The 11,834-nt window shown below is 42.9% G+C and overlaps 1 protein-coding gene across 1 annotated transcript; it reads right to left on the bottom strand.

Annotated features, from left to right (window-relative positions):
• Window positions 1-7,756: 7,756 nt before the first annotated feature.
• Oct-TyrR (Octopamine-Tyramine receptor) lies at window positions 7,757-11,593 on the bottom strand. The gene is made up of 2 exons (XM_080279854.1): window positions 11,464-11,593; window positions 7,757-9,866 (listed from the first exon to the last, which is right to left on the bottom strand). Exon 2 carries the CDS (start codon window positions 9,672-9,674, stop codon window positions 8,319-8,321), a length of 1,356 nt encoding a protein of 451 aa, XP_080135980.1. The 5' UTR covers window positions 9,675-9,866; window positions 11,464-11,593; the 3' UTR covers window positions 7,757-8,318.
• Window positions 11,594-11,834: the final 241 nt, after the last annotated feature.

Below are 11,834 nucleotides of genomic sequence, written 5' to 3'. Positions count from 1 at the left end.
GTTATATACAGCCCTTATCAACCCCACCCCCCCTGAGCTCCCCTCCCCCAAAGTTGAAGAAAATTGACTGGAATGGGCAAGATTTTTTTTTTTTTCTGAGTACGTCACCGTAGCGAAAGTGTTAATCATCTCACCGTTACGTTTTCTCAAGTATTCTATTCCCTCTGACGCCAGACGATTTTATGAAGCTGAGAGTGAGTCACGGGGCCTGAAAAAATTTTAATTCTGTCATCATTAACCCCCTCAGGGTCTGGACAGTTCTAGTATTGTATTCGTGCTAAGGCCAGACGATTTTATGACGCTGAGGGGGGTCATGAAAGCCTGAGTGTTTTAAGAAGTACAAAGAAAACCTGAGTGATGCAATGAATTCCCTCAAAGTACCCGATTATATGCTTCAGACGATTTTGTTGGACGTTTGAGAAAAAATTAGAACTGAAGGGGTTAAATAATGCATTATAATACGTCAGACGCTTTTAGTCAACGCGGGTGGAGCATTTCGAACTAGAGGGGTTTGGTAGAGTCTTCATTAATCCCTTTCTAATTTGGACAAAATCGCCTGAAAGTGGCAAGGAAGAAGTTAGCGTATAAACTGGAAGAAGGGCTAATAAAATACCTTAAAATGACATTACAAAATACTCGTACAGTTAAATGGCGAGAAAGTTATTCAGTTTCTTTTTCTTTTTGTTTTTTTTTTACGTTCTTAGCGAAAAATGTCATTAACCGCTTCAGACCGATGACATAGTATTTATTGTGCTCTTGCTACCCCTGGCCGATCTAACTTACCGTGGAGTTTACTTTTTGAGAATGGAGAATTTAAATACAGCCTTTATTTGCCCCTTCGCGTGATGAAACTGACACTACTGAGCGGCTCCACTGCCCGGTTATATAAACGTCCCTCAGTTCCCTCCCTCTCCCCAGAAGGATGATGTTGGACCGCAGGAAGAGGGAAAAGTCATCCTGCAGTCCACTGGCTTCAAATTTCTGATGAACCTGGGGCTACAACAACAACTACAACCACCACCACTACTGCTACTACTACTACTACTACTAACCTCTTTGCTGCAAGACACTCCACTTACCTATACATAATCGTAAAGAGGCGGCAAAAATGAAAGAAAAAAAAAATACGTCCTAGGAGTGAAGGAAATAAACGCCTTTTTAAGACGTACATCTATACTAACTTTCAACTACGCAAAATCTCCAGAAAATACCAGTTCCTTGATACTCGTGGCGAAGACGGTGCAAGTAATGGATGAAGAGAGCATGACGTTCTGTGTAACTGAGGCAATGATGATAGCACGTTAAAAATGTCTGTGTAGCTCTTCACTGACGGCGCGAATATACAGTAATATCACACACACACACACACACACACACACACACACACACACACACACACACACACACACACACACACACGTCCCCGTAACAAGATGGCTGATCCTTTCATACCGATGACGTATTTTGCTTTTTTTTTTTCCTTAGTACAGGCGACTCTCTCTCTCTCTCTCTAATTTGTTATCGTATGGGAATGGTCAAACTCATTTTTAAGGCTGTATATCAGGCACAACGGTATTGTTATGTAAATTGCTCCAGGTTACGATGCTTTGGTGTTATCCCCGCTTACTCCCCTTATGAATACATTCATTTGGTAGAGCCGTAAATATCGAAAGCTACTCTGCAAGTGAGTTATGTACCGTGGAACTGGGTAGTTCTGAAAACCAAGAAAATGTTACTCTCTCACCCAGTGGATTAAGGGGAAACAAGGAAATGGTGATGACGATGATGATGATGATGATGATGATGATGGTGATGATGAAGATATACTGCTGACTTGTTCTTTGTGCAAAATTTTAGCACGTGTAAAAGTTTTCATAACACGTCTTATTCCCTCCACCCTATGAATTTCTAAGAATGATGATGATGTTGATGATGATGATGATGATGATGATGATGACAATGATGATGACAATGACGATGATGATGAATAGCCTATAGTAAAAATTTCTGACGTTGATACACATGCCGGAATGTTTGGCCTTGCGCTTTTACTCACAGTATTTAAAAGCCTCATGCCAAGGATGGATGTTGGAGAGGGGCGCCTTCACTGGAGACACCGATAAAACGAGGCGGCTCAACTGCCCGGTTATACAAAAGTCCTTCAAGTACTGAACTATCCCCCGAGAAGAGGATGCTGAACTGCAGAAAAATGTCAGTCTAGGTCAGCAGTCCACAGGGTTAGCATTTCAAGTGAGCCTGAGGTTACAACTGCTACTGCTACAACTACTACTACAACCAGTACTACTACTTTATTACTACCACCACCACAACTACTACTACTGCTGCTACTACTACTATTACTACAACTACTATGCAAAGGACGTCCCTCATATCTGTCTTTGCCATCATTAGAGCTGACAAGTGATTATGGATTAATATGAGGTGAGAACAAGGACTCTTTAATAGCCAACTTCCAAGCATACTGTCAGAGGAATTAACACATAAATATCCTCAACCCCACTTCATAATTTAGGCGATTACTGCTCCATATTACGAGGGAAAAATTGCACGTCATATTTCCCCCTCACCTCCCACACATACTGTCAAAATAAGAAATAAGTATATCCCGTAACTCCCAATGCTGTAGATGATTATTTCTCTGAAAGATGTGGAATAGTAAAAGTAACATCTTATTCCTTCTTCAGACTTCCTCCTCATGGTGGAGACCGAAAAAAATTAGCTTTGCACATAAGTCGACACGTACAGCACACACATTACTATTTTTCCACGTGACTTACACACACACACACACACACACACACACACACACACACACACACACACACACACACACAGATGCAAAAACTTACATGTCAGTCCCCCTCATTACATCCTGTTCCATGTTATTATAAAGTCCTTCAGTAGAATCAGGTCCATTTAATGATATTCTAGCTTTCAACCAGCAGTCCTAATCATCTAATTGTTAGACATGTAGAAGGATGGCTGGGACTCATGGAATGGACTGTTTAACCTATGCACGGAGTCGAACACATAAAAAAAAAAAATCTATCCACCCATCCATTCATACCTACCTAACATACAGAGATTTACATACCTAGGTTACATATACCCACACATCACAGTAGCCTATGACTCGTGAGCAATGTTAAATACACCAGGTGGAGATCTGTCGTATGTTATATTTGGTAATACATACAATAGTTACAGTACAGGCGCCTGGAGACATTGGAGACATACAGACTAAAGGTATCGGGGTGAGGGAGTGGCCACCCGAATAGGGGCTCAGTTTGGGAAGCCAGACCCTCCGCCCTTTAGGAAACTTATTGAAGGAGACGTCGAGCACAGTAGGGAATGATGGCGAGAGGTGTTGGTGGGGAGATGGGGACGTTTTGTGTAGGTGGGGAGATGGGGGCGTTTGTGTGGGTGGGGAGATGGAAGCGTGGGTGTAGGGGAAGCCTATGTAGCAGGTGGATAGGTGGATAAGACAGCGCGTGGAGTAAGTGGGGGGAAAGCGAGGGTGGTGGGAATCGGTAGGTATGTGGGCGAACAAGTTTATCCTGCGAGTAGAAAAGTGGTTGACTGAGAAAGGTGGACATGAGCAAGGTTATTGGGGGAAGGTAAATTCTGCAGAAGGGTGGATGGGAAAGGGGGACATAGGAGGAGGTTATTTAGATGCTAGTATAATTCTGCAGGTGAATGTTTGGAGTAGGGTATGGGATGAGTGGGTGGGGATGGGGCAGGTATGTGGAAAGGTAGGTTAAATTTGCGGATGAGTGGGAATGGGGTAGGTGAGGGAAGGTGGGTGGAAAGACGAGGGGATAGAGAACTGTGTGTGGGGGAGAATTAAGTCTATAAGTGTGTTGGAGAAAAGGGATGGCGAGTGTGAGTAAGTGGGACTTAAGAAAACTCAACAGGTGAGTGAGTGGGAAAGGGAGTGGGCGGAAGGGGGGAGTATTCAAATAATTCAGATAATGTAGGTAAGTGGAAAGGCAAGCAGGACAGGTATGTAATGAAGGGAGGGGGGCGGGTTTATGCTTCGGGGGTGTAGGTAGTGGAGGTAACAAGGAGGATTTGGAAGTAGGGAAGTGGGAAGACGAAGGGACAGGTACGTGGGTGTATACTGGATTGGTTTAGGCGATGGGACGGTGACGGAGCAGGGAGGTGGGTGTATTTTGCAGGTATGTGGGTGTAATTTGCGGGTAAGAGGGTGTTTTTTGCAAGTGGGTGGGTGTATTTTGCAGGTAGGTGGGTGGCTTTTGCAGGTAGAAAGGTGTATTAGCAGGTAGGGGGGTGTATTTCTCGGGAAGGTGGGTGTATTCTGCGGGTAGTTGGGTGTATTTTGCAGGTAGGTGAGTGTGTAACATTGCTAGCGGAGCCACTGAAACCCAAGGCCGTCACTGTTATACCGCCATCAGCTGTGCCTTCGATGTTAACATGCTTCAAAATGGCGACAACTTTTTTTATTAAATTCCTCCTGCCTCCAGAAGATTTCCTTCAACTTAGGGAAGATATATCATGCTGAGGGGGTAAATAAAGGCTCTAACTAACCCCATCAGTTCGCAAATTCTCTCCTAAGCTGGATAAAATCGTCTGTTGATAGGAAGAATATATCTGGTAAGACATAACAGTATTTTAATAGTTAACAAAATACCTCCGGCCAAGTCCTCATGTCCGCAGTGTATTTGCCTTATGACGTATTACTGACTAAAGTGTATATGTATTTGAGCATTACTAACCTAACTATAGAAAGTATTTGTTCTCTAAACCTATAGGAACACGAGGAGGAACTCAAACACAGGCACTGGGAAGAAAGTAGAAAGGAAAAGATAGTTGAAAGGACGAGATTTTCATTGCATTTACGAAGGCTTAGTGGCGAAAGTTACTCCGTCCATCTCCTCAACCAGATCGTTGTAACTTAATGGTTTTGGAAATTCAGGGATCGTATTCATAGATTCTCTTGAACTTAATTATCTCATTGAAGCTAACTTTAGTATTGTTGCCTTTTTATCAATTTTTGTTTTTAAGTTGCTAGAGTAAGATTTTGAGATGTATACGTTAAGTTTAGGAAGTATTTTTAGGTGTATGGCTTGGAAAATAGCAGATGTGAACGCCTGGCAATTTCATTCAGCTTATAACTATCTCTGTCTATCTGTGTCTTTGTTTCTACCCATCTATCCGTCTGTCTGTTTGTCTGTCTATCCATCTGTCTGTCTGTCATGGTCGGAAACAAGATTACTTGTTTATATACTGTAGTATCATTCGCTCATACACTTGCCAAAACTTCGTGGCTAAAATCCTTCATGAATATGTTCCTAAATCTTATCAACCACGAAATTAGAGACAAGAGGTGAAGTTCTCATCTGCATCTCGTTTAAAAGTTAACTGGAGGATGGTTTACATGCATTTCAGTTCGAGAAAAACTGATATGTCAACATGGTTCTTTTTTTGGGGGGGAGGGGGTCCGCATATGCCATTGCTTACATTTTTCATCTCATGCATCAGGCCTCACCACAGAAAAATAAACCTGAATATTGACTTTTTTTTTTAAAGAAATTTTTACACTAATTTAGGCGAAAAAACTGTATCTGACATGAGGAATAACTTGGCAAAATATATGACTCTTCTCGAAAAAAAAAAAAAAAAAAAAAAAAAGAATATTTTGGTAATGCAAATTGGCTATGATGTTTTTTTTTACCTTTTCCATCCAATGACGTCTTTATTAATTCTCAGTTCTGACAGACGATTTTCTTCACTTTTCAGGTGGGTTTAAACTGGAGGTATTAGATATTGCCCTAGTAAATCAACTCCAGTAACTGAGATTTTTCCTAAGCTGAATGAAATCATCTGGTGTCAGCAAGAATATAATGCAAATGAAATTATCGTGGGGGCTAAGAGAAGCTGTAGAGGGACCGGCGTAATGAAAGAGTAATGAAGGTGTAATGAAGGAATGATGGAGTGATGAAGGAGTGATGGAAAAGGGTGAAGGAGTGATGAAGGAGTGATGAAGTGATGAACTAGTGATGAATGAGTGATGGAGTGCTGAAGGTGTGATGAAGGAATGATGAAGGAATGATGAAAATGGTGTAATGAAGGAGTGATGATGATGTGATGAAGGAGGAATGGAGTAATGAAGGGGCGATGAAGGAGTGATGAAAGAATAATAAAGTACAGTAATGATAAAGGAATGATGGAATAATGGAGGAGTGATGAAGTAATGGAAAGGTGAGTCTGGAGGGAGTGGTCAAGGAAGCCGAAGCTGGGTTGAAAAAATGGAAGCAATAGGAGCAAGTTAAAGAGGAGGAGGAGGAAGCAAATGAGCTGCTAGGAGGTGAGAGGAAGCGATAGAGGAGGAAGAAAGAAAGGAGGAGATAATGGAAGGTAATATGACTCTGGGATGGAGGAAGAAGCGAGAGGCAGGCAATTGTAAAGGGCAAGTAAGAGACACATGAGGAAGTGTGTGAGGAGAGGGAGATCAAAGTAAGTGGGTGAGAGAGGCACCAGGAAGAGTAGCAAGAGGAAAAAAAGACGGGGAAATGAAAGGAGAAATAGGAGGGGAATGGAAAAATGGAGAGGGGAGGGAGTCAAGCATGGGGTTGAGGGATAAAAGAAAGTGGCATACGAATGAGAGACGCAGGAGAAAGGAGAGAAGATGACAGAGAGAAAGGGGAGAGGAGAGAAGATGAGAGGAAGGAAGGGGAGACAAGAGAAGACGAAAGGGAGGAAAGAGAAAAACGGATATTGGAGGGAGGATGAGGGTAATGACACGGGAGCTAAGATGAAAGAGAGATGAAAAGAAGTGAGTAAGGGGGAGGAGGAAGTGGTGGTGTAAAAGATTAAAAAAAAAATGAGAAGGAGATGGAAACAGTGGGGGTTAAGATGTAAAACGAGATGAGAGGGAGCAGTGAATGAGTGAGAAGGAGGGAGGAACGAACGAGTGAGTCAATAAATGGAGGGGGATTAAATGGAATGAGTGACTGGGGGAGCAAGTGGGTTGGGTGAAGGCGATCGAGTGGGGGACTGAATGAGTGGGAATGAGACACTAAATGAGGTGCGGGGAGAGGCCAAGAACTGAGTGAGAGAATGAGTAAAATGGAGGAGTAAACCAGGAAGTGAGTGAAGAGGAGGGAGTAGGTAAGACAGAGAGGCGTGGTGTGGCGTGTTGTGGAGGGGTGGCGCGGCAGAGACAGGCACAGGTGAGGGCAGAGCAGGACAGCCGGGGTAACCATGGCTCCGGGAAGAGGTGTATCAACAACTAAGACCAGACCGGCCAACTCGATATTAATATTCATAATGAACCACTATACTGAGGATAACCACCTCATCACAGCATTAACCACGTATGAATATGTATGGATATCCCTACATGTATTAGATACATGTATACATGTAACACATATATGTATAGTTTATAAATATATATATTGGTTCATATATCCATCTAAGCATATCCATCATTTTGAGAGATATGTGTGCGTTCATTCACTCCGCATATGTATATTACACGACTATTTACATTAAGATTGGTCAGTTATGCCATCAAACACTCTCCGTATAGGACTTTACGGGAAAAATAATATCGGGTCCCAAGTGCACAACGACATAGTGTAGTCTTATGTACCAAACAACGCATGGTCAGTGTCTTATTCCAACGCAACAAATACAGTATACAAAAAAGCAACATTCGGTTTCACATTTATTATTACTCTACTTATTTCCGCAGCACTGTCAGAGTCCCTCATATCAAACAGTAATGATAAATACAAACTTGCATATTACACAGCGAACGCGTCTGTACCGCAAAGGCAAAAGTCACTTCCTTATTTTCTTTGTTGGTTTGCATTCCTGGTGTTCTTTTTCTACCTACATTCATGCTATCAACATCAACAGGGGAACGCAAAATATTAATGTTGCTTACTTGTTTCAGGTGGGGTCTTAGTAGCAAGATCTATGTGTAGGTCTTTTTTAAAATACAACTCTATTAAGTATTGGTTGGTGTTACTTGGGTTAGTTCCCAGACAGCGATGTTTTAAATCTCTACTGAAGCTCACAACTTTTCCTACAGGTAAGTTTTTGTGCTTAGGTTAGCTAAATAGTTTGCTGTTATTGTTCGAGCATCACCCAAATCACTCCGATACACCGTAAGTTTGTTAGGGGTTAGTTAGTACACAGTCTTAAAAAAAATCACCAGTGAGAGAGAAGATGTAGCTGAAGATGGCAGCATTGGTCCACGTCTTTTAAATTCCCCTTGGAAGTCCGATGAGATGGGAAAGAGTGTGCAGAGGATGAGGAGCCGGAGCTTACAAGGTCGACCAGTTAGGACACCGGAGGATTTTGGCGAAAGCTCTGCGGAAATCCATGTTAAAGATGGTGTATATGACGGGGTTGAGGGAGGAGTTGATGTAGCCCAGCCAAACGATGAAGTTGATCAGCTTGTCGTTTGGCTGTGGACACCCACTGCAGAAGGGCACGATGACGTACATGAGGAAGAAAGGCAACCAACACACCACAAAGGAACCCATGATGATTCCTAGCGTCCTGGCTGCGCGTCTCTCTTTCGTCACCGAGATCTTCTGCCTCTCCTCCACAAACTGGTGTATCTGATTGCCACTCTTCGGATCCACCTTGATCACCACGTCCGAGCTCTTGTTTTCCTCCGTCGGAGAAGCCTCCTCCCTCGGATTACTCGTTTCGTTCTCGGTGATGGAAGTTTCTGCTATGGGAGGGGGAGCTAAGGAAGTCGTTGTCACATGCCCTGTCGAACCCGTGGAACCTTTCTTCTTTTTGCGCCGCTTCTTCTGGACCAGTTTCTTCTTACTGCTGTCGTTATTATATCCATTTTGGCCGTTTTCGCTCACTGCTGAATCTTCCTCCCTGATCATTTTATTTTTTCCAGCATTGGCGAACTGGTTTAGCTTGGATGCGTTTATTCTGCTGCGGATTCTGTCTCGCGTCGCTGTGAATATCTTGAGATACACCATCGTCATTATCAGCAGCGGACAGTAGAAGGAGCCTGAAGAGGAGTATATGACAAATCCCTTCTCCTGCGTCAGTATGCACGGTGTGTCTCTAGTGAACGTCTCCGGCCAGTCATTCCAGCCAAAGAGCGGAGGGAGACAAATGATGACGCTGATTCCCCACACCAGACCTATCATGATTAAAACGCGTTTGAGCGTCCGCTTCTGAGCGTAATTGATGGGGTCGGTGATGGCCCAGTAGCGGTCAAGGGCGATGGCACACAGATTGAGAATCGAAGCGGTACAACAGAGGATGTCGCACGTCAACCACATTTCGCACAGGTGGATGCCGAAGATCCACTTGCCAATGATGCTGTATGCGACGTTGAACGGGAGGACGAAGACGGCAACAGTGAGGTCGGCGACGGCCAGTGACACGATGAAGAAGTTCTGAACGATGCGAAGAGGGCGGTAAGTGAAGACGGAGAGAATGACCAGCACGTTGCCCACGATTGTGAAGATGATGATGATGCTGAGCGAGACAACCGTCACTATGATCTCCCATACTGGCATCTGTATCTCCAAGTCCAAGCTGAACCCAATGTCGCTTATCTGTTGGTCCTCCAATCCCGACACGTTGAGATCAGCCTCAATGAAAACAGGAAGCGACTGGTTCGCCTGAGGTGCTAAAACGGCCATGGTGAAGGGTTGATGGAGTCGCACGGTTAATTGGTGTTATTTGACATATGCACCTCAGTGGTCTCGACAGTTCTTATATCTCAGTGCTGGACCCGTACCCACGTTGTTTGATGGCCTGCCACCAGGGACGATCCAGTCTTGATGCCAGTCCTCCGTCTGTCCGGGCAGTGTTGATATGGCTCCACTGTTTGTCTAGAAAAGAGGCAAAACAGTTCGTCAGCACATTATTCTATAAAAGTCATGAAAGAAAACCAGAAGATTATAAACGGAAATAAAATGATAGTCCACGGGAGAAAAAGTGTCCTAAGCCTTTCATATATATATATATATATATATATATATATATATATATATATATATATATATATATATATATATATAAATATATATATATAAGTACCTATGTATATGAATACTACTGCCATACATAGAAATCTTAATGGTAATATCACTGAGAAAAACTTAACGGCATTTACGAGAACCCAACTTGACAAAGTATGTGAATATGCTTAAGCATGAAAAGATTATATACTGAACACAAATGAAACAGATGGAGTAACAATCGTGGACACAGAAAAATCTGTATCACAGATGAGTCAGAATGAATGGATTGGGTGTTGCACATGGAGAGATTATGATACCCGAGAATGTTGCTATGGCAGAGATGAAGGGAACTATGAAAATGATGACGGAAGGGAAGGCCACAGATGCTGAGGCACAGTGCATGCTGAACTTATATATATAAAAGTGAGAAGATATCAATTAACTGTTTGTAGGATATACTGAGTAAATCTGGTGTTGGAGAGGGAAGCCTTCCCATGGTGGCACCGCTATACTGTAGATGGGCAACTTCACAGTCCGCTTACACACACCTCCTTCGCATCCCTTTCTCTCCTCCAAAGGGATGGTGAAACGCAGGAGGAGGGTAACTTCAGCCTGCAGTCCACTGAGTTCACATTAAGATGATCCTGGGGTTACGACAACTATTACTACTACCATTTCATAAATTTTGGTTAAGTAGAGAAATAGTGGAGTGGAAAGTGGATACGAATTCAGTGGCAAAAATATTGTAGGAGTAAGTTTTGAGGACCGTGGGTGGGGGGATCCAACATCAAGAAAGCGAGTGGATATAGTGTGTGTGTGTGAATATATGAGTTGCTAGGTATACTGTAGAAGCTAAGAAAGAAAAATAAAAATAATGAATGACGGAAATAGATGGCAAAGAGACATAGACTGACGCACATGAAAAGAACCACACCTCTTTAGATATGTTGGAATAATCTTTGTTGCATAGGAAGAGTGGCACCCATTGCGTGTGGATAGAATGGCTGTGGACTTCGGAGGCCTGAATGCTGAGTGAAAGGGTGTTTGTCTGCTTTTACTGGGAAGTCTATTTACAGAATTCCGATTTTAGTGCTTTCCTGTTTGCATTTCAGCAGCCCTTTCAGACGTATATACACAACTGATGATGATGATGATGAAAGAGAGTATGGAGAGCTTGTGCTGGTACATTCACCAAGGATAGTTAATAGGATATAGAATGTTAATGATGATGATGATGATGATGATGATGATGATGGTGATGATGATGATGATGAAGCAAGTTAAAGTAAAAATGAAGCCGAGACCTTCACTGAAGTTAATGGGAACTGTGATGATGATGATGATGATGATATGATGATGATGAGATGAACCGATGATGATATGATGATAATGAGATGAACCGATGATGATGATGATGATGATGACGATGATGATGGAACCGAGTGAGAGGAACAAACACTCTTACCTTGCCAGTATCTCCCCGCATTAGATTAAAGAAAAAAAAAAAAGGCTGCTCTCTTATTCTCCCGGCTCCCTCACTCTCGCCTCCTCCCTCGTCATCTCCCTCACTCTGCCTCGCTCTCACTCCCTCATTCCGACCTGGGGAAGACACGGAATGCAGGAATTAGTAATCAGGTAGGTAAGCAAGTGAGTATGTAAGTAGGTAAGTGAGTATGTAAGTAGGTAAGTGAGTATGTTGGTAGGTAAGTAGGCTAAGAAGGGGGTTAGATTCAGCCCTCATTAACCCCTTCAGTACGATATGCCTTTCTGAAGTTGATGAAATTCGTCTGAAGAACACCAGAAGAAAGAAATGACGTCACTGGACTGGAGAGGTTA

Source organism: Coenobita brevimanus, chromosome 80, assembly GCF_032717465.1.
Source record: "Coenobita brevimanus isolate Jiangsu-jjx chromosome 80, ASM3271746v2, whole genome shotgun sequence".
Lineage (NCBI taxonomy): Eukaryota > Metazoa > Arthropoda > Malacostraca > Decapoda > Coenobitidae > Coenobita > Coenobita brevimanus.
Note: the sequence above shows the minus strand (reverse complement) of the source record. Positions and strands in the feature narration are given on the sequence as shown.

Coding starts and splice junctions, on each gene's coding strand:
- Oct-TyrR (XM_080279854.1), bottom strand. CDS start 9,674: ATGGCCGTTTTAGCACCTCAGGCGAACCAGTCGCTTCCTGTTTTCATT.